Source organism: Pezoporus flaviventris, unplaced genomic scaffold (genome assembly GCF_033815535.1).
Source record: "Pezoporus flaviventris isolate CSIRO_AGI_PZ_B2104156 unplaced genomic scaffold, CSIRO_AGI_Pfla_v1 ptg000082l, whole genome shotgun sequence".
NCBI classification, from domain to species: domain Eukaryota; kingdom Metazoa; phylum Chordata; class Aves; order Psittaciformes; family Psittacidae; genus Pezoporus; species Pezoporus flaviventris.
Window position 1 is genome coordinate 489,180 of NW_026892630.1, and position 22,804 is coordinate 511,983.

Consider the following 22,804-nt stretch of genomic DNA (forward strand, 5'->3'; position numbering starts at 1 on the left):
CGAGGTCGACCCCTCGGCTTTTGGAGTCGGGGATACAAAGGATCTGAGGCCAGCTATACCCCAACTGAGAAAGAGATACTGGCAGCCTATGAAGGGGTTCGAGCTGCTTCGGAAGTGATTGGCACTGAAGCACAGCTCCTCCTGGCACCCCGGCTGCCCGTGCTGGGCTGGATGTTCAAAGGCAGGGTCTCCTCTACACATCATGCAACTGATGCTACATGGAGTAAATGGGCTGCACTAATTACACAACGAACTCGAATAGGAAATCCCAGTCGTCCAGGCATTCTAGAAGTCATCATGGACTGGCCAGAGGGCAAAGATTTCGGAATGTCACCAGAGGAGGAGGTGGTGCGTGCTGAAGAGGCCCCACCATATAATAAACTGTCAGAAAGTGAAAAGCAGTATGCCTTGTTTACTGATGGCCCGGCTAGCTCAGTCGGTAGAGCATGAGACTCTTAATCTCAGGGTCGTGGGTTCGAGCCCCACGTTGGGCGCCAAAAAAGAACTGTCGTGGTTTAAACCCAGTCAGGTAACTTGTTCACTCACTCCCAGTGAGTGGTGCCGAGCTGACAACAATCAAGGTCCGTGTTCGTCTCCCCCCCCTCCCTGCACCGGGGCTCTCCCCTTCCCCGCTCCCGGAGGAACGGGGAGGAGGATCGAGAGAGTGCAACTCCTACGGGTTGAGACAAGAACAGTCCAGCAACAAATCACCACCGCTACTATCAGCTAAAACAATGATAAGGGAAAATAACAAGGGAAGAGAATACGATACCACCGGCCAAGAAAACGAGTTCCACCCGGAAGCTCCTGTCCTTCCGGGTAACTCCCAGTTACCCCCCACCCCGGGCATGACGTGCTGTGGTATGGAATACCTCCCCGGCTAGCCCGGGTCAGGCGCCCCGCCTCTGCTTCCTCACAGCCTCCCCTCTTCCGTGGCAGAGCATGAGCCTCACAGAGTCCTTGGTCAGGGTAAACATCACTTAGCAACAACCGACAACATCGGCTTCACCAACGCTGTTCTCAAAACTAGAAGTCAAAACACAGCACTGCACCAGTTAACACAAAGGAAAAAACATGATTGCTACTGCTGAACCCAGGACAAGCATATAAAATAATAATGAAATAAAATTTCATGGTTAAAAAAAAATAATCATGGTTTCATTGCTCGTTACAAGCTTTAAAAACAGGAGGTGAGAGCAGATGTTTGCAGGAGCATCATTTCATCAGGGACCTTCTGTGCTTTACAGCCCACCTGAGGTCTATGGACCACAGGCTGTGAAACATTGATTAGATGATACTTTGAGGCATTTTACAACCCTCTGCCTATAAGCATGAATGTAATATTCATAAACCCCCCTGTTTTACATAATCACAACTAGAAAAAAGTAAAAGCTAGCAGATGACCCAAATCGAGGATGACCCTCTGCCATTATTTCTAGTACAGCCAGTTCTTAGTCATTTTTCACTCTCTTGTCTTCCTCCTGAGCTCTTAATTGCAGGTGAAGAAAATATAGAAAATGCAGTCCAGTCTGAGTCCAAAAGAAATCCATCATGCTGCTTAATTGCAGAGATTAATGAAGCAAAACAATTATTGCTGTTAGAAGGCCAGGGAAGGTGTTTGTCTGTGACAAGAGGTTTACACAGGAGAGGTGTGAGTCTATGACCCTGGAGAGAGGAGACAAGGCAAGACTAAAACCAGTCTCGGGACTTTAAAGAAGTCTGATCCCTGCTGTCAGATGTAACTATTCCAGCTCCTTTCAGCCTTACCTTCATTGCAAGGGCAATGAGAGCTCCTTCTGTGGGCTGTCCCATCACACTATTTTTCCTGATAATGGCATTGTTGACTACACAGCCAGCCTAGAGAAAGAGGCATATTTACATGTTTTATCTTTTTCATAACCAATTTCATAGCTTGTCTCTTTAAATGAATAATGAAAATAATGAAAGATTGGAGAATGAAAGCAGCCACATCCCAAAAGATGTGATATTCCTCACAGCAGCATCTCTTGATGTCAGTTCTTGTGCTTTCTAAACCCACTTAAGCAGTAGGATACACCAATATTTGGTAAAATGTTATGTTTTAGATAGAATAATATTAATCAAAACATGATATATGTCTAATGAGCTCAGTAAGTCATGAAAATGAAAACTTAGTTTTTCCCACTATTGCTTTTGATGTGCAGAATGGATAAAATAAACCTAATCTCCATTTAAGATTCCAGCTCAGATCATTTCACTACCCAAACACTCCACTTTAGCCTACAGTTGAATGTGCAAGATTTTACTTATTGCTAACACAAAACCCAGAGACTGCCACAGTGCATTTATAAATTAACTATGTAGCTAGCTAAAACCTAGAATATGCCCACATTAAAAACCTGAATGTGGTAAAATGAATTTGTGTCTCCTTTGCCAGAATTGTCTTTTTATCCAAAATATCATCGACATTTTAAACTGATGACTCCAGTCTCTCCCTGCATGCGTTATGATTACTGCTGTTCATCCATAATATACCATAATTACTCAGAACCTTCCCAAATGCATGCTCCAGCAACACCATTTTCCAGTTACAAATGTGGGTTTTTTTCCTCTCACTCATTAACCAAAGTGATCTATTGCAAATGAAAGTTGAATGTAAATAGGACAAAGGGTTTCACAGTTTATACTTACCTCCACTAGTTTCCCAACTGAGACATTGGAAAATTCTTTAAGAATCTCTTTTGATGGCAGAAGATAAACATTTCCTTCTCCATTGTAGCCCACGCCACTGACCTGAGGAAGGGAGAGACAGAACGAGCAGATTTCCCAGTGCCAAGCAGGACTATACTACATCTGTATACAACAATCTGTATACAGATTGTATACAAAACGTGTTTACAAAAAAATATACTTGAGCAGATTTATGATTTTGAAGGATTCTTTCTGGGATTCTTCTTTCTAGATCAAAGTAATGCATAGAGGAAAGGCTGCAGATAGTGAAAGCATAATATTACAATAGTTGTATAGGAACAGAAAAAAATCAGCTTGTCTTATACAGAACTTGTTTGCTGTGATTTCAGAATTCTCTTGCAGCTCAGCTGAGAGATCCAGCCCTTTGGCAGCAGTGGGTTCACCAGTGTTGCTCAAGCCCAACCCTACTGATGACTGCACTGCCTCTCCGTATTCTGTATGCCTGAAGTTTCGCCTACTTTGCCTGCAGGTAAATGGACCAAGCAGAAGTATCAAGCCACTTGTATAATAAATATTCCTACAGAAGATGGACCCACAAAGGTCAGTGGCAGGTTTCAATATTTACAATAATTGCAGAGAGCAGCAGATTATGTCAATGAACATGTTTGTTTATGGTATCTGAGCAGCTTTTGTACACTCAGCCCCACCTCTGCCTGTCTCCAGTACTGCAAAATGAGAATGGAACTTTCGACGTGCAAGAAGCTGCTTGTTTTGGGGCTGATTAGCATCCCTCACTTGGGCCTAGCTGAATTAAAACCAAACCAGGAAAGCCTGTATTACCATCTTACCCATACCTCTGCCTGGAACCCATCCGAAGTCACAAGCCGTGTCACTGTCATCTCATTGGCAGTCAGAGTGCCTGTCTTATCTGAGCAGATGACATTGCAGCAACCTGATGCAGGAAAGTTTTTAATGAGAACTAATAAGTAATGCAACTGAACAATGAGATTCAGCAGAGGGAGAGTGTGTTTCCCTAAAGGTCCTTAAACTGCACCAGTGGGAAAAGGGAGAAAATACCAAAAAATGGATGTTTCTCAATAAGGTGTTTTAAGGAAAAATCTGAGTGCATGTCATATTGTGCATATAATTGGGATGTGAGATGTGATAGGAGACACCTGAAGAGGGCCACATCGTCTTGAGCATCGTTTGGTGGGCAATCAGAGAAGGCACTCATCTCTGGGGAGTTATCAATATTTTCAAGCAGCAGTATCAGCTACTTGCCTTCTCAGATGGGCCATTTACCCTTGCTTCCCTAAATCAGGAATAACACCCCTTCCTTGTCTCACCAAGGGATTGTGAGGGTAGATGGGTTAAATATTGTCTTAAAAATACTTTAAAGTCCACAGCTAAGAGCAGGAGCTGCCCGACTTGTTCTCTGCTTTGTGACAATCCTGATTCAGTAAAGCATGCTTCTTCCAGGGCCCATTTACACCACAATGCAACAGTTGCCACATTAAGGCTCGTTTCCACTCTCAAGAAGTCAAAAAAATTACTTTAATGCAAAAAAAAAAAAAGAACCAGATTCTAGTTCCCTTCTAAGCCTGAGCACATCCCATGGCTCTGGAGATGACCACATGCATGATGGCCACCAGCTGAAAACCTGGAAGGGATAAAGCAGATTGGGATGCAATTAAATTAACTGCAGTTTAAAGGATTATCTCAGAGCAAAGCTGCCACCTCCAGTATTTCATTTTCAGTTATTGACAACAAAAGAGTCAGATCAAGAAGATTATTTTTCTCCTTTTCAGAGGTTTAACAGGGAGACTGCAGTTTTTGCCATGCTCAGCCTGTCCTGCAGAGCATCAGGCACCTGGCAGTTACGCCTACTTGGGTACAGCCCTACCAGAACAAAATTCTTCATGAGGTAAGAAGCCGTTTCAGATGTCCTGGGTGAGGGCAGATACAATAAAGCAAGGGTGATAAGATTCCTTAACCGCAGAACAAACAAGGGCAGTTCAAACAATAGCAGCATTTCCAAGGAAGACTGGTTTTAGCGGAAGGATCCGGCTGTGCAGCAGGTATTTGCGACTGCATGGGACAGGCTTGGCACTTCGTGTACTTTTTAATGAGTGGTACTAAATACACAGTGTGTCTTCTCCTTCATATAACTGCCATACTGACCAAGGTCAGAGCATCAAAGCCTGGAAAACAGCGGCCTGGGCATAAGGGTCAATTTGAAGATAAAGGCAGGTAGAAGAATAATTTCATTATAGTTCATTCTGCCCTGCTATTGTGAAGATGGGCTGAATGTCTGCTCAAGGTCCTCTCTTTTCTGTGACTGGAGATCAGGGAGATAGCGATATAAGCTGTCACATCCACACAGGCAGAAGGATAAACGGTTCTCTTTATGCCACCAGGCTTGACTTGAGGGGCTGCAAGGTTTTTCATCCAGACAGGATGCATCTGCAGGATGATACCACAGAATGGGGAGAAAGGAGAAACAAAGCCTTTCAATCCAAGCAGGGCATGCATATCCACAGAGGGGCTCTACTCCCCACAGGCTAATGCCGTTGGTTGGGGTGCACTGTCCCTAGTGCCTGCCTGTGTTAATATCACTGAAATAAGGGAAAAGGGTGTGAAACAGAGAACATAAAGTGTATTTAAGTCTGAGTGGGTTGTTCTGGACCAGTAAGCAACACTCCAGATTTATATTCTTATGATCAGACCAAACCTCACTTGGCCAGCCCACTGCTATCCAGCTCAGATTTTGAAGGCTGTCAGGTGACCAAGCTGCATGCCCTGTCTTACAGCCTTACCTAAGGTTTCTACTATGGGAAGCTTCTTCACAATCACCCTTTTCTTGGCCATCCGGAGAACGCCGAGCACCAGTGTGACGGTGACCACGATGGGGAGGCCCTCTGGGATGGCAGCCACTGCCAGGCTGTAGATGGCAGAGACACAACAGCTTCAACACAGGGGTCACACCAAGTACCAACCAAAATGTGCCAAAGGGACATTCCATGGGGTGAGTTCTGCTTGTATTTGTGTACCTGAATGGGAGCGTGCAGTGCTAACAACTGGGACTCCCCACGCTATGACATTGACAACCCTTCGACATTTTCTTGGATATTTTTGACAAAACAATAGCTTTTCTTCTTTACATTGCCAAAGAGCTTTAATTTCTGTCTAATTAGTGATTTATGGGTTGGATTTAATTTCATTTATTTAACTTTTTGAGGATGGAAGTTGAATGTTTTTTGGCATCACAGCTCATACGTTAGCTATTGGCTCCTGGCCACCTACAGTCCCTCATCTCCTCTCTTACATGTGGATACAGGCACAGGACAGAATCACACTGCATACGCTAAATCAAAGCAACATCAAAACCTGCAACACCTGACATGCTAAAAGAATCCAGATTACCTCTATCTATCTGTCCTTTAGTTATCTCTTGTGTAACTCTCAACACTTCTAGGTATGTGCAGAAAGTGATCGAGGAAGGCTTTCAAAACCACAGGCGGCTCTCCAAAACTCAGGTGCAACCACTTTGCCAGCACATCCCACAAGGATACAGGAAGGAGAGCAGTGAGCCAGTTTGGCTTCTCTGTTGTCTCCTCATTTGTGGTTTTGGTTTTATGTCCACAGAATACATTAAAGGAACAATTTTAGAGCCATGACAACACCAAACAACAGGTTTTATGACTACTACTAAAAATACATGATTTATTATGTTTGACTAAGAGGTTGTGCTTTCTATGCTGTATAAAATGTTCATTCTTATCTTGAGACGTAAATCCAGAAAGAAGAGCAATGTTTGCTGTTGCTACACTCCCACTAAATTCTTTAGCATAGATAGGAAAGGACATTCACAGTGGGATGAGGTAGAAATGCCAGTGAAGATTTTAAAAATTAAATAAACCTTAAACTTGTTCTTCTTTTAATCCCAAACTCTGTTGTAAAACTCACTTTAATTTCACCAGTGCAAGACCAATATATATTTATGAAGGGTCTTTCTCAAGTTCTCTTTTGTGAAATGACCATTGTTTTGAACAGGGAATTTCCTGGGACATGTTTCATTAGAAATCAAAGGGAAAGGTACTCTCCAGTCCTCACCTAACTCCAATTGTGAACATGCCAAGGAGATGCTTCCCTTGTAACCAGCCAATGAGCATTATTAAACCTGATGGGGAAAAAACAGGTGATTAAAATACTTCAAGAAATTAATAAATCTCTAACCTGCTTTAGCTGTTATTGGAGAACTGAGCATGCAATGAGTTCCCCAAATCTCTCCTGCAGAGGTGCCTCTGCTTCAACCCCAAAAGTCCAAGTAAACCACTTCAACAGGTACTTTTGGAAGAATGGCTGGAGCAGAGAGATCCTTTATGGCTGACCATGCAAGTGTGAGCATTGTGTCCAACTCACCGATTATACCAAAGGAGAAGAGAGTGAGCTGCTTCCCCAGTCTGTCCATGCTCTTCTGGAGAGGTGTTTTGGGAGTCTGGAAACATTAGAGAATAGCTGCTTTTCTTTGCTTGTTATGTGAGATGAGATGATGGTCAGCCCAGAACAACTGACCCACACAGTAGGTCCCTACAGCTGCCTCATATAGCCTGGTTCTTACCTACCCCAAACCCTCAACAAAGGCTGATGAGCATTGACCCTAGCACAGGGAGAGAGTCTCTGCCTTAATGCACTCAAGATGGGCAAAACAGTGAGAGAAGAGACAAACTATATTTGTTTACAGCTGGGGAGCCAAGGAAGAGGCAAAACAAGGGCTAAATCTGGAAAAGGCCTTAGTGATTGAGTCCAGCACTGGGTAATGCATGTTTGACATGTGTAAAAGTGAAAAAAAAAAAAATATACCTCCTGGAAAGTATGTGTGTGTGAAATAAAGAAGAAGAAACCATGAGGTTTAGGTGACTACAAGGTTAGATTCCAGCTAAATATCACATGTCTGGATTTAGAAGCCTAAATCCTGCTTATAAACATTTCTGGATACAGCAGTTTGGTTTCCCTCAGTGACACAGTCATTTTGTAGCAGAAACAAAAATTGAGTGAATTAATTCTTGGGACCACTCCTGCTCACAAACTTTCATTCAGGACACCCACCATTTCCACACACACATTTCTTTACCTCTTCAGCTTGCATCATTTTGAACACCTCTCCAAACTGTGAATTTTCACCAGTCCCAATAACTACACCCTAAAAAAAAAGGAAGGGGGGGGGGGAAGAGAGATGGAGATGAAAAATCTAAAGATTTTGTAACAAACATTGAGGAAAAGATCAGAGATGACAGGACTCACTTTTCCCTTCCCGTATCGCACCAATGTCCCCATGAAAACAACATTGCTCAGCGTGGTTATGTCTCCAGCTTCCATTAATACACTGTCAGTCTTGTTACAAGGCTCAGCTTCTCCAGTAAAACTGGATTCATCTACCAGCAGATCTGTAACCTAAAAAGACACGTTTCTGGCACTGTTAACACAAGCAATTGCCAAAGCAGGCTCTTGTATGCATAGCTGTATTTACCTCTATCAGCCTGAGGTCTGCAGGAACCCTGTCGCCAACAGACAGATAAATGATATCTCCAGGCACAAGCTCTCTTGCTAGAAGGTGCTGCAGTTTCCCTTCCCTTAGGCTACACGAGACAAATGGAAAAAGAAGAATGGAAACCAGGCTGTGAGGTTTTTCATTCCTTCTCAGGCTTGGGAATGCAACTGGCAAGACAGCAAGAACGCTGCCCCAAAGAGCTTCCAATATAAAAAGAACATAAAACCTTTGGAAAGATCAGAGCTGATTGTGTTCAGTTTGGGCTCATAAATAACAGATGGGCAGGTTATGGAAGACTTGCATTTCAGCAATAAGTGGCTTGAACATGTCTTATACCATAGGAATGACATGGCTCATGCTTTAAATGATGAAATGCTGATTCTTTAACTGAAAAAGATGCTCTTTAAAGCTAGAACTACCTCTGACATTTCACTATTGTATTAAAAGCACAGACTTTTAAGTGGTTAAATTCTTATAGTGTCATATCATAAAGAAAGAAGGAACATACAGTGATGTTTATAAAATCCAAACCTGAGTGAACTTTGGACCAGAAGAGAGCCCCATTGCTCTTTTGCAATGCAAAGTTTCTCTGAGCCTTACAGCTTATGCATATTGTCCATGACATGTCTTGTGCAGAGGCATAAACAGGAAAAGTGTTTCCTGTAACCTACAAACACCAAAGCAGTGTAGAAAGTGGTGTCTGATAGACCCTACAGCTGCTCCCCAAACTAGGGGAGGCACACAGGAGGCTGCAGGGACCCTTGTGAGGGACGTTGCTGAGACCTCTCTGTCTCCCAGCATTTATTCAGCTCCTCTGGGTGCCTACTTTAACAACCAGAGTTTACATCCACTTCTGCTGTGACTCAGAGCTGCACCCACACACGGTGCCACCACCAGAGAACAGGTTCTCCTTGTGTGAATGACAACCTGGAGTACCTTTGTTCTCTGGTCAGTTCTGCGCTCATAACCCAAACCCTGTTAGCACCCACTGAAGCAGGCATGACTCACCAGTTGCACTCAGGGGGCACCAACTTGTTAAGTTCTTCCAGAGATTTTTCCGAGCGATATTCCTTTTAAACAAGAAAGCAGAAAGCCAAGTTACATGAGAGGGCTCACTCATGACAGTCCTGGCCATGGAGAAGAGGCTAACGTACCTGGATGAAGGCCACGGTGACCACGATGAGCACTGCCTGTGAACAAAGAGGCATTACAGGATGGACACACCAGCTCCAGAGAGCCAAGGGTTGGGGTGCAGGAGAAGTACCACGTACCATGGTGATGCTCGCAGCATCCTCGTATTCTTTTGTGATGACACTTACTAAAGCAGAAGCCAGCAACAAGAGAATGAGGGGATTTTTAAACTGAAAGAAAAGGAAAAAATGCAATATAAAATTAAATATGGAGCTGTTGAAGCTGAGCTGGCCTCAGATCTCATTGGAGAGGATTAAAGTGGTTTGGTTGCACGGACCCTCCTTGCTTGTGCCAGCAGCCTCTGCCTGAACAGAGAGGGTGCAGCACCTGTACTCAGGCTGATGCTCGATCATGCCCCTGTACAGAAGATGAATGGCATCAGAGACCAGCAGGTCAAGGCTCACATCAAAAGATGCAAGTTTTCTCTCTTTTCCCCTGCTTCCACAGGCAAGCCTTACCTCTGCAGCTGTACAGTACAGGGCTGACTCTAAGAGCTGCTTGGAGGCATGATAGGGACAAACAAAATCTTTATTGTCTTCTTAGAATATGAAACCAGAAATCCTTTCTTTTATTTCTCTCCTTCCCTCCCCCTGAGTTAATCCTCTAAACTCCATACTGGTCCCAGGGCTGTGGGAGTCAGATCCTCACTGTTTTCACTTTGAAGCACAGATAGTAAGGATCTTTCTCCTACCTGCTCCTTAGCTTCGTTTAGCTAATGTGGGAATTGGCATAAGGGAATTAAGTCAGGCAAAGACGAGACTATCTCTTTTAGCTAACAGATGTGTGGTGATTCATGGTAGGAAAGCCATGGTTTAAGTTTATTCCATGATGAAGACAAAGGTGAAAGTCCCTTCATTTTTCTTTAGCAACACTGCACAAAAGGGGACGTTTTACAGAAACAGCAGCCGAAAGAAGCCCTGTCAAGTGTCTGCTGAGGAATGATGCTCAAAGGCAGAGGTGTGAATGGTGTGGGACTGCAAAGAAGCTCTTCCAGAGAGACCAACAGGCTGTGAAAGGATTAGAGATACACCAGAGAGTTTATGTTGTTTCACCATAGAAGAAAGAGCTTGTTAAGGAAGAGCAGAAAAAAACCCCACCATCTCACTTCTTATGCTCGAAGAGGTTTAGAGATGATTGCAAAGTGCTTGAAGAATATTGATCACATAGGAAAAAAGGGGATATCCCATGAAATAAAAATCAAGCCTTTCAAAGCAACCAAAATCTTCACGATCCAGCTAAGCAAGAAGAAAATGAGTCAAGTTGATGGTTGAAAATAAGCAAACAAAATAAAAGACCCTTCTGTTTTGGTAAATAAGAGTTACATTCAATACTGGTAAGGAACAGTTAACAAAAGCAAAACTCATGGATAAGTCAGCTGCGGAAAAACAGGACAGGAAATATCACATTGTGCTTGGCCTTTTGGGGCAGCTGGTTTGAAACTGTGGTTCTCCACTGCGCATGGCACCATGCATGGATGTATCTGTTACTGATGCATTGCTCCTAGAGGCGCTAACACCCACCTGAGCTCTCTACTTGTCCCTGCTTTTGCTGGGAGTTTTGGGCTTTCCATCACTGGGGTAACAGAGTGGCTTTCAGCTACTACTGATTTTCCTCAAGCCTTTCATAGACTTACAGTTTGGGTTGTAAAGGACCTTAAGATCATTCAGTTCCAACCCCATCGCCATGGTCAGGGGCACCTCACCCTAGACCATGGTGCCCAACCCTTCATGATTTTATCATGTACTTTAAAGGGAATAAGAACGGTCCAGAAATCAGGTAATTGCTTTAGAGCTTTTGATTTGTGGGCTGTGTGAAGATAAAAAGGTTTCTTCTTATTTTAAGATGTTATCTTTGTATTAAATGGCCCTCCATCTGAGTCTTACAATGGCTTTCCCTGGGGGAATGGACAGCTTCTGTACCAGGGGCACAGCCTGTTCCAAGGCTAAATCTGTGGAAGCAGAAACCCTGCATACTTCAATGCAGAGACACGCTCAGGCTAATCCAGAGAGGGGTCTTTGTCAGGAAATGAGGATCTGTGCAGAAAATCCTTACCTGGTCCAGATACTTCTTCCATATCGGCTCTGTATTTTCTACTGAAAACTCATTCCAACCATGCTTTAACCTGCGCTGCAGCACAGAACACTCAGAGAGTCCAGTTTGCAAATCAACCTGTAGGGAAAATAAAACAACCAAACATTGCATATTATAGAATAGACATAGGAAGCTTCTTAAGGCAAAGTTATGTTTAGAACCTGTAAGTAAGGTAGGTAAGGTGCTCATGGCTCAGTAACACCCCAAAAATTAAACTATCCATTGCTTTTCAGTTCAGGTATTTATTTTTTGTTAAAATCTTTACCATCAGCCATCACAAAAAAATAACATAAACACAAGTTAATAATTCAAGAAAGAAAAAAAATCCCATAAGTGAGAATCCATATCGTAGACAAGAAAAACCTAAAATAGTAAAGAACTGATTTCCAGTTTCATTGTACATTTAAAGCAAAAATAGCAATAAAAATACCCTGACAAAATTCAAGGAGAACAAATGGAGAAAGGATAAGGTCTATTTTGCCTGGATTTTAAAAAATAGCAAGGTCAGGCACCAAAATATCACTAATCATTATAGCTTTCCCTCATAATTCAAGCTGTTAAAGGCCTTTCAATGAAAAGCCTTTGAGAAATCATTTAGGACAATAAATATGATGAGTTTTGCCTCTGAAATAAAACCTGCTATGAAATAAAGGGGAAAAGGGCTACATTTACACAACACTTTTGGGACCTGCTGGTAACTGGAGTGTCTGAGCTCTGCAGCCTGTACCCAGGGATCCTCTACCAGTGCTTTGTTATCCAGGCTGGACAATTGAACTCTTTTCCCTTCAGCTCACAGAGCCATTCACTGCAATGAAATCCTTCTCTGGGACAAAGTTCTGTACCCAGAGCTAAGCTTCCAACACAGCCAACGTGAGGATTCATCCCAGGTAAAGGCAGAGGGACTGGGCACTCCAGCAGTGAAACCAAAGACCAGTCCTGCTGCTCAGATGACACAGACTGAGCTGCTATGTTCACAAAGAGCCAATAACCCCCTTACATTTAAAGCTTTAGCCAAGTCTTCTTTATGGCACTTGCATGCGTCTTTCGGAGGCAGAACTGCCACCTCCTTCTCCTGCTCAATTATTTTCAGCTCACACTCCTCATGGGTCTGAATAAACGAGATAAAGCAATTGTTAGGTGAGAGCACAGTCAATGAAAACGTTTTAGCATCTCTTTGCTTCTTCTCTTAATCCCATTCCTTTCCCACACCTTGCCAGCTGTGTGATTTCACAGTCAGCTAAAACACGTCCTAAACCACAGCACTTTATACCGTTCACTAATTAATCCTTATTACAGCCTCAAAGCCATGTGCACAATCCTGTAGTGGAAGAAAGGCTGTAAGGAGCTGATTACCAAAAAGAAAAGCACACACCACTGCCATGGTCAGAAAGTGTGCTGAGCTCTGCTGGCATCTGCTTAAAATGGGCATTTTTCCATGCCAGTGTCTCACAGCCCGATGCTCAGAGCACAAAAAAACCCAAACCTTTTTCACAGGATAAATGAACAGAAAAAGTGAGCAGAAAGATCTCTGAGACAGAAAAAGCAAGTCCCCTCTCCCATCTCCATCGTTTTCCTCCTGCTGCGAACACCTGTGAACAGGACAAACCCTTCCTGCCCCATCCAGGCAGCCCAAGGGCTGTGCCTTGCTCCCCGTACCCTGTCGTAGAATCATAGAATGGTTTGGGTTGGAAAGGAGCTTAAGATCATCCAGTTCCAATCCCCCTGCCATGGGCAGGGACACCTCACACTAAACCATGTCACCCAAGGCTCTGTCCAACCTGGCCTTGAACACCACCAGGGATGGAGCATTCACAATTTCCTTGGGCAACCCATTCCAGTGCCTCACCACCCTCACTGTCCACTCTTAGCTTTTGAGATCCCTTGTCTCCTTTTCCAAACTGCTCTTCCCAGACCAGCGGCATCCCCTGAAATCTCAGCCAGGCACTAGAATGGAGGCAAGGTGACCACTATGGCAGAGTAAGAAGGAGAAATCTCACCCTTTCCAAGGGACAGGAAAATCCATTTCCATTTACCTTCATTCCGAAAGCACAAGAGAGTGTGTTCATTAAGAAAAGGATCTCAAGAGCACTTAGTTCTCACCCCCCAGCAGAGTTCAACTCTGCCACATGGGAGGAATTTGGCACCAGCTACCAGCACCCTGGGGTGTTTGCTGAGGAAAGCATTCAGATAGCTCATCAGCACCTGAGCAAGGGTTTGGAGGACTTCAGAAGTGCCTGAAGTGCTATTTGGAAACTTAGCCTGTCTCTGAATATTCAGGAAGTTTCCAGAAGCATCCAGTGTTTTGCAATCTAAAACTGGGGATAAATGAAGAAAACCTCTTTGGATGTTTTCTTATGCTGGTACCTGTAATTGATTTTTGTCTGGTGCCTTCTGGAGAGCTTGTAGTATATGAGATATGAGTATCTCCAAGCCCTGCTTCTTAAAAGGGCTTTTGCTACTTCCATATGTTGCAGCCCTCTTTTCATTGCTGTTTGCTAGTCCACAGCATAGCTGCTAACGCTGCTAACATGTGTGATACCAGCACCACCCCACTGCCAGCAGAAAGACAAGAGTTTTCTGTGCTCCCTTGGTCTCATTGAGGAGCCATTTTGCCAGGGAAGAACCTGCCCTTCCAAATCCCAGCCTTATGTCCAAGACTTCCAAGGATTTTCCTGCTTCCCTCACACTGGTGACCACGTTTCTCCCACAGAAGCTGCAGTATTTCTGCGCTGTTTTGAAGCACACTACCTCCAGACACCACCATTATTTCAATGTTTCCTTAACAGACATCCCTAGAAGGGACGAAAAAAGCCCCTCCATGCTTAAAACTGATGATTTACTCCTACTTGTATGTCCTACTTGTGCAAATTCATTAGTTCCCCATAACTTTGACACCCAGATGCTGCAAGAATGAGAGCCAATCATGAACGTAAGGAGATGGAAGGACTTGCTGGGAAGGAAAACATATGGCTGTCACATACAGACACACACCTTGCACTCATTACTGTGTTGATTTGATTAGCACAGCTTTTACAGCCTCCTCTGTGCTGCTGGTGACACATGCAGGTGTCAAGGTGCAGCCTTGCTTGAAGGAGTTGAAATTGTAATTAAAGGAGCTGGAGGATAGCAAAAGGCCCAGGCATAACAGCAACATGCCTGCAGTGCCCTGGAGCCAGTGGGGAAAGCCAGGGGCCAGCTCTATCACTGCTGTTTACCTTCCCAAAGGCGTGGAGGAAATGAATGACAAAAGCATATTGGATGTGCTGGGCCATAAGCAGCCAGTGCTGACTGTGGATTGAGAGGAGTGCTGACATCTCTGTGCTCCTTACAGCCAGGGGCTGCTGTGAAATGAACAGCTTTATTGGCACTCATTAATTTGCATTGATTAGCTTATGCCTGTGATTTCCCCCTGACGAATGTGTTCAGATGAACAGCTTTAGTGATGCACAAGCTGGAAATGCAGCAGGGGAGCATCATCTCCCTCCTGCTCTACAAAGTGCTGCTGGTGCAGACCCTTTTTGCCCCTAAACACATCCCATCCCATGTCTGTTAGGCATCAGGCAGTGCCCTGAGCAAACCTCTTCTTAACATAACCTCTCCTTGTTAATTGCTTTCTGTTTACACTATAGAACAGATGTGGGCTGTCAACATTCTCAATTTACACTTTTAACCTTCCTCCATTGGGCATAACTCAAGCACAAGAGCTCACAACTCCATACAGCAGGGCAGGAAGAAGTAAAATAAACTGAATTATTAGTTTACCTATTGCTCTGCAAGAGCAGGTGGTATTGGAGGGTGTAGAGAGCAGCTGCTTGTGTCTGGGAGCAGGCTCAGTGCTACCAATACCTGCACCAGTGCCTTTGCATCCCTCATCCTGAAACAATCCATCAATTGTCCCACCAAGCAGCCCATGTGGGAAGGAAGAATGCATGGGGCTTTCTGCAGAATACATAGCTCTTTTTGTATACCCTGGCAAGCAGCCCAACAGATCAGTGCTTGGGATATCCCCCCACCTCTGACTTTACTGAGGTCTTGCAGATTCTTCCCCCCCCGTCTTAGATTACTTTGGAGCATCTGATGTATTGCAATCTGGTATTGAGTGGGCTGGGTTACTTAAACCGACAAGAAGCCTTTAAAAATGTTAAATAGAATCATTTTTCCTGTATATTCCTCATCCTTGCTAAAAACCCCTGAAATATAATAAATCAAACAATTCCCTCAAAAGCCCCTTTGCCTTGCTGTACTTGGTGCTCGGGGCAGGCAACAGACTGCATTTCAGGGGTGCAGGCAGCATTCAGAAACAAACCCAGAGCAAACCACAGCCCTGCAAATGAGGGGCTGCCTCACTGGGCTCCCTTATATGATCCCCCAGCCATTTCCTACCCACGACCATGGTTTCAGCTCCTCTCATACAGTTTCCTCATCCCCATCTCACATCTATTGCAGCATTGAAGCTTTTTAACTTGAAATGCAGTCCCTGGTCCCCTGCTTGCAGATAAAAGCCTCAAAACAGACTTTTTAATACTTAAAAAAAAATAAGGGTTTTTCAAAAAAGCTGCTTTTAAACTATTCCCTGCATTTTAAGTCACACCGAGGGTACTGGAGGGCTGAGTCAGGCTGTGTGGGCAGTGCACAGACCTTGGGAGCAAGGTCCCAGATGCAAATCCCACTCCCTTCACCACCTCTGCTCTGTTCCTCTGGCTCAAACACGACCTTTTTCTTCTCCCCTCCTAATTAAAGGAAAAATAATCTTCAAGCTCCCTTTAACCTTAAAGCAAACCCCCTTGAGCTGAATGATGGCATTGTCATCGCTGCAGGAAAGCCCATAGCCAACAGTGATTCCAACTGAGGAACCTCCTCACTCACCCAAACAAGTGCCACCCAGGCCAAAACCAAGCCCCAGTTAAATCAACTTTATATATAGGTTCTCTTGGGAAGAGGGTGCTGCAGCCCTCAGCCTGGAAACCTGTCGATGTTGGAGGAAAGGGAAAGGGAAGGGAAGGAAAGGGAAAGGAAAGGAAAGGAAAGGAAAGGAAAGGAAAGGAAAGGAAAGGAAAGGAAAAAGAGAAAGGGGAAAAGAGAAACTGGAGAGGGGAAAGGGAAAAGAGGGAGGAGGAGAGGAGAGGAGAGGAGAGGAGAGGAGAGGAGAGGAGAGGAGAGGAGAGGAGAGGAGAGGAGAGGAGAGGAGAGGAGAGGAGAGGAGAGGAGAGGAGAGGAGAGGAGAGGAGAGGAGAAAGTCTGTCAGTGCTGCACAGAGGCAATCCAATGCCATTCCTTTTTTCACCTGGAAGGCAAGTTGCACTCTTTAGTCTAAGGACATATTGAAAAAATAGGTACCTGCAGGATAACAAAACTATTCTGATAAGGATGGTCCACGTATTCAGGAGGATATGGAGCCTGTGAAAGTCTCCAGGAGATAAATGATCATTGGTATGAAGCCTGAAATGGAAAAAAGCCTCAACCTAAACTGGAATAGTAATTTTTTTAGGACAGAACAGGGAAATACCTGAACTCCATCCTGCGGCTGCTGAACCTTGAATGCGTTGTGGGGGAAAGGATCCAAAAGGGTTTTGGTGAGGAGAAATGGAATAATTGCAAAGGAAAAGTCCTGACAGCTCTGAAGAAACTCTGAGTAAAACTGTAATGCACTAAAATCTACTGCCCAGATGTGCCTGGGGTAGGAGCCAGCTCTTTCTAAAGCTAACAACAGAAAAAGCCCCTAAATCACAGCAGGTCTCTTCTGGGTTGGCAGAAGATCTCCATGATGAATTCTTCTCATACTGGCACCATGTGTGGCAACGGAGGCCATCCCATAGTATGAAAATGGATGAATTGCCATGGATGGTGTGACAAAACCCAACAGCTCATCAGGTTAAAACCTATTGGGAGAGGAGGGTTGCAACCCTCAGGAAATCTGCCTTTGATGGTACCCACTGGGTCCACTGAATACTAGGGGGTGAACTTGGTGCATGGTCAAAAGGAAGAGGTGATGTGGTCTCTGTGATGCATAGGTTCTTCTCTCTTTCAAACACACATGCACACACATGTATATGTGCACACATATGTGAACATGCACACACATTCTTGGATGCACAGAAGGAAAATCTTTGGCTGTTCTTCAGATTTCTGCAGGAAAAACACGATTCTCACAAACTGTGAGCTGGCACCACAAAACTTCCCTGTTATTCTGGATGGGCTGCTGTAGAAAAGGAGTTGAAACTGAATACAGCAGAGTCTAGACACAAGCTGTACTTGTGCTTCAGTGTGAAAGTTAACTGTTCTGCCACCTCCAGATAGCAGCAGCACCTTGCAGCTATCAGCACTGGGGCTTTTCCTTCACAACCCACAATTGGTGTCTTTTTCCTGGCTTCAGTTCCATTAGGTGACATGGACTCACATCTTTAACACCAAAACATCCCATACTCAGAATGGAGTAGACAACAATTCAAGAAGGGTTCGTATTTGGAATTAAATATGTATCATTATTTATTGTGCTTCAACAGAAGTGGTATTGACAAAGAACAAGGCAGACTAATTGCTGGTGGCCTCCTGCCTATCAGAAATCTCAGCTTCCCATCAAAACGAGATTAGATACCTTCTGCAACCTCATCAAGCTCTTCCTTTCCTGGTATTCTGAGCTATGTATGAATAGCTCAGAGCAGCATTGCACAATGTGCTGTGTGGTGCACACGGTAAGGCTTCAATGCCCTTCTCCCTGTAGCACTGTCCAACCCCCATACTGGAAAGATGAGACTCAGAAAAGAGCAGAGGATTAGCTGAAATGCCATCTGAGAAAACGCCTCAGTCATGGAAAAGAGCACAAATATCTATGAGTGTGTGGATGGTGCTTGTTGGGATGGGGACTAAGGGCTAACCCCACATGCTGAAGGAATTGTGTTTACATGGGAGGGCACTCAACCAATCTCTCATGTGAGAGAAAACCCAGGGCTTAAGCAACAGAAACCCCTGTGCTGAGCAAAGGTGGTAACAAAAATCCCATAGCTGAACGTTTTGGGGTGAAAAAGCAAGGAGAACGGCAACTGTGCCACCTAAAAACCACTGTCCACCCCTTGGTCCGTCTGCACCGAGGAGAGGTAGTGAAAGCAGGGAGGGGGAAGTGAATGTTCACACACCAGCACTTCTCAAGGAGCCAAAGTGTTATTTTGAGGTGGGCTCTGCAGGTCTTCCCAGCCATTCATTACAGTAACGACTGCACAGACCACACCGAAGGCAGCCCGAGGGGTCACATCCCCTGTGGTACCCCTGGAGGTGGGATCAGCCTTGCTCTCCATCTACTCTTCTGCTGAGACAGCATTTGTGCTTGGCACCAGCACTCCCGAAACCCTCCCACAGCTCCCACGAGCCGCATGGCAGTCGCTCTCCTACGTGTTCTGCTCATTTTGAAACTCCTCGGTGCACAGGACAACATTCCTGAGCAAACCCTGGCCTGAGCTGTCTGTCCTGGGAGTATCCCTTAGGAACAACAATCCCCATCTCACCCCATTGCCCGGTAAACATTATCAATCACATCCCTCATCGTACAGGGGACGGGGCAGAGAGCAGCAGCAGCACTCTCAAGTTACCGGTGGGACAAAGCAGACTAAGTAGACAGAATTAACCCCAACCACACAAAGCTATTCAGCAGGTCCAGGCAAGAGGCACAGCCAATCCTCACCTCCTCCTCCTCCTCCGGCTCGCCGCTTCCAAGGGGCTGATATTTCTGTGCAAGGTGGAAAAACAGCTTCTTCTGGAGGAGTTTGGTGAAACCTCCTTCTACCATCTTCACAGCGCAGCGGTGGGACAGTGCCACCCGCCGCCGGCAGCACTGGCTCTGGTTCCCCTGCCAGCACAGGGCTCTGGTCACAGGCAGGGAGAGGAGGCAGGTTTACCTGCTGCCAAGTCACGCCTTCGGCCGCAGGTGCCGGCGGGAGGCTGCGCACCCTTCGGCAGCGATGCAGGGTGCTTCGCCCATCCAACCCTGCCAGGAGCTGTGTTTGACACCGTGGCTGGTACAGGAGTGAGGTGTCCCTATGCGGCACCCGGATTGAGGGCTTGCAGCTCTGTGTTTTCCTCCCCACCCTCTGAAGAAGAGATGCGGGAGGTGCCCCAGCACAGAAGACAGATAGGAGGGAGGGTGTTTTGCCAAGGCCACTGCGTGCAGAGGCAGGACAGGTTGCGCACACTGCAGAGCCTGTTTGTAAATCCTCCTTGAGAAATGCTCCAGTCAGCACAACGCTGGTATTTAGAAGTATTTACATCAGGGAGAGGGTAAAATGTATGAATTGGTGGTGATCATTTATAAACCCCACGCTTCATTCACCAGAGGGGAGCTCTTCCATGGTGAATCTCAGTATGCAACTAAAGTTTGCAGTGACATCCTTTCTGAAGATGTATAGCTGCCTCTTTGGGAGCACTGTGCTCCGGTTTGCACCGGGACACCTACATCCTCCCACAGGCATCATGACTGCGGGATTCACTGAGGCTTAAATTGTCTCTAAGGTGTAAATTATGAGATTAAGGTCCTCCTTAGACTGTAAAAGCTGCATTAAGGGAATTAAATGTAATTCCCAGTCAGAAAACAACAATTCTCTGCAGGGGAACAATTTTCTCATAGGACACCCAGGTGCCAGCTTCACAGCTCTGGAGATGGGGAGGTGACATCTGGACCATGATGGGACCACTCATGTATGGGACAGCCCATGATACCCAGAACCTGGCCAGCTTCCATCAAATGTGGAGCATTTCACTGTTTCCTATTTGCATCTCCCAGGTCCCATTGGCTCTAGGGAAAGCTGAAGAGCCCCGTGGGACACCCCACCACCACAATGGAGCTTACAGCTGCAGGTAACACACTGGAGCAGCTTCTTTCCACACTGAGGAGAAAATGAAGCAATAGGGAAACACCCTACAAATATCCAGGCTCTTGTAAAGCACAGCTGGTGCCTCCTAACTCCCTCAGCTCCTGGTTGAGAAATGCTTTCCTAATGACCCCAACTGGATGTGTCAAGCAGATGAGGGAAGTTCCTGCATTGCTGCAACACCCCTCCTTCCCATGGGAAAACACCCAGGGATAATGCAGCTCCCATACAGGCCCTGCTCAGGGCTCAGGGAAGGTGCTCAAAGGCTGCCCAGGCTCCAGGGGTATGGAGAGATTTAGACCTTATCAAAATGTGTGGGAACTCGATGGTAACACATCTCTGAGCTCACAAACGCTTCCCAACTGGTCCCCTCCTTCTGTAACTATTGCAAGGATCTGGAGCACAGCCAGCTGGCTCTGCCCTGGTCTTGATAAGGCAAAGCAGGCACTGCCTGGCAAGGAAATACATTCTTCTGTTCCTCTGAGCGCGTTGGCAGTAGTGATAGCCTTGGGATCTCACTGAATTATAGTTCCCTGACAGAAAAGTGGAGAAAAAATCATCTTCCCCCTCTCTAGGGAGATGGGAAAAAGAATTCCCTTGTTCTTGTTGTTGCTTTTCTCATCCCCAAAACCTCACCCATCAATCCAGGAAATTTTCTTGGTTTATTCATGTTTTTCTCATCCCAAACCCTCTCCCATCATCCAGGAAGCCAGCACATGGCAAAGGTGAGTCCTCCTGGGTCTCTGTGCTGTATGAGGTAGTGCAGCCTCTCTCATACGGGAGGGCATGGCTCTCCCATACAGTTGATTGAGCAACAGGCTCTTGCTGACTCTTTCCTTGTTTAACTTCCTCCTCTTGGCCAAAAGCTGCTACTTGTGGAAACACGTGTATCCCAGTGTGTGTACACAACCAGGGAACAGGATCCAGAATGTCTGCAGTGTGGGCTCATTCACATCTACCTCCCTCCTGGCCTCACACAGGGATGAGGACTGGTGAAGTGAGGGGTTCAACAAAAACACTGAGACAAACGGGACCTAAATGGGAGAAATTTGGGTTGAGGAGCATGTAACACACCATAAGAATCAATGCATTGTGGTTTATTACCCAGCAGCTCCAGAGAAACCGTAGTTTGGGCTCAGGACCTGTCATCTTTCTGTCCATTCAGCCCTATAACGTGAAATTACATTTTAGCACCAATGAAACTGAATAAAGGCAGAAAGGAAATGTAGTTGTTGTGGCTATTTGCCACGCATTCTGAAGAACTGCTGAACAGACTGAAGTTTCATTTTCTTGCTGCTTTGGGGAAAAGCTTGTTAGGCAATCCAATGGAAAATTCATGTATTTTGCTGTCTTGTGGTTCAAAAAATGGTGGGAATAAACTGAATCAAGATTACATTGTAAAGAAAATAACACAGCACTTTCATGGCATTTCCTATTTAATTGGATGAAAAAGTTGCAGCATCAGACTCTAGTTCTAAGTAGGTTATGTGGGAAAACTTTTGTTTTTCTTTTAAATAGCAAATGTGTGTTATGAAAACACATGCGGTACAGCAGCCGTGACTGAGATTGTGTGAGCCCAAAAAGGCTGCTTTCAGTTCAAAACTCACAGCTCCTTTACCTGCTTCCCTCACCATAACCAGGGCTGGCCACACTTTCGTTCCTCTTGTGCCACCTTGAGGGAACAAACCTCTGGTGCATGGGTAGAATTTAATGCTTGCTGCTACCCAAAAATCCCAATATTCTGCTTTCAGGTGGGCTTTTTTCCCCAGGCCTCTGAGCAGAACATCCACTGCCCTGGTTATAGAAACAAAGAGCAAAGATCTGGGCCATGGTTCCTTTCTCTCTTGTCAATGCTACTGACACAGGGTCAACAAAAGCCTTAGGTCTGTCCCTCAATGTGTCACCAGGAAGAAAGGGGGGATTTAGTACAACCTCTTGGTTTCTGGCTTTCTGAGAGACTCACCTGGTGGTGCAGCTCAGGCTGGGTGAAATGAGCCCCAGCATCCACATCTCTGCCTTGGAAACTGACCTTTTGGAACCTTGGAAAAGGTCTTTTTTGTTTTGCACATCTTCTGCCTTGGCTCTTGCTACTGTGTCCTCATAGAAAAGTAATGGAAGGAGAAAGTAAGGGGAAGAAACAGGACTTACCTTTGTAGACTCATCAGCAAAAGTGTCCTTTTCATTTATCTTTAAATGATGACAAATGATGCTGTAAATCCTTTTGCCTTAGACAGACAATTGTTGCTCACCCCACACTGCCTCCAGAGAAAGATCCAGCCTGTGTAGACAAAGTAAGGTGGGACACAACCCCTGTATGAACAAATCCCTGCCATGCAATGGGCAAAGAGAAACTGTCAGTCTCCAAAGGCTCTCCATAGGTTTCTTCAGTGCTTACAAAACAAGGGAAGATCTTCCTGAAGTCAATCAAAATGCTTCCGGACCA

At 45.2% G+C, this 22,804-nt stretch overlaps 1 protein-coding gene, 1 long non-coding RNA gene and 1 other non-coding gene across 3 annotated transcripts in view; 1 reads left to right on the forward strand and 2 right to left on the reverse strand.

Moving 5' to 3' along the window:
* The window catches only part of ATP2C2 (ATPase secretory pathway Ca2+ transporting 2), a 31,836-nt gene extending 12,141 nt beyond the window's left edge, over positions 1 to 19,695 (reverse strand). Inside the window, exons 1-15 of the mRNA XM_061475071.1 lie at positions 19,179 to 19,695; positions 12,501 to 12,611; positions 11,465 to 11,581; positions 9,493 to 9,582; positions 9,376 to 9,411; positions 9,230 to 9,291; positions 8,201 to 8,309; positions 7,975 to 8,124; positions 7,805 to 7,873; positions 7,093 to 7,168; positions 6,784 to 6,850; positions 5,487 to 5,611; positions 3,525 to 3,622; positions 2,671 to 2,772; positions 1,768 to 1,857 (exon numbers count right to left, since the gene is read on the reverse strand). Coding sequence (XP_061331055.1) covers positions 1,768 to 1,857; positions 2,671 to 2,772; positions 3,525 to 3,622; positions 5,487 to 5,611; positions 6,784 to 6,850; positions 7,093 to 7,168; positions 7,805 to 7,873; positions 7,975 to 8,124; positions 8,201 to 8,309; positions 9,230 to 9,291; positions 9,376 to 9,411; positions 9,493 to 9,582; positions 11,465 to 11,581; positions 12,501 to 12,611; positions 19,179 to 19,283 — 1,407 coding nt within the window. The 5' untranslated portion in view covers positions 19,284 to 19,695. The remainder of the gene's footprint in view (positions 1 to 1,767; positions 1,858 to 2,670; positions 2,773 to 3,524; positions 3,623 to 5,486; positions 5,612 to 6,783; positions 6,851 to 7,092; positions 7,169 to 7,804; positions 7,874 to 7,974; positions 8,125 to 8,200; positions 8,310 to 9,229; positions 9,292 to 9,375; positions 9,412 to 9,492; positions 9,583 to 11,464; positions 11,582 to 12,500; positions 12,612 to 19,178) is intronic.
* TRNAK-CUU (transfer RNA lysine (anticodon CUU)) lies at positions 422 to 494 on the forward strand. The gene has a single exon. It is a non-coding gene; the product is annotated as a tRNA-Lys (tRNA).
* A 1,314-nt stretch (positions 19,696 to 21,009) lies between the features above and the next one.
* LOC133280407 (uncharacterized) lies at positions 21,010 to 22,726 on the reverse strand. The gene is made up of 2 exons (XR_009747155.1): positions 22,325 to 22,726; positions 21,010 to 21,395 (listed from the first exon to the last, which is right to left on the reverse strand). It is a non-coding gene; the product is annotated as an uncharacterized LOC133280407 (long non-coding RNA).
* Positions 22,727 to 22,804: the final 78 nt, after the last annotated feature.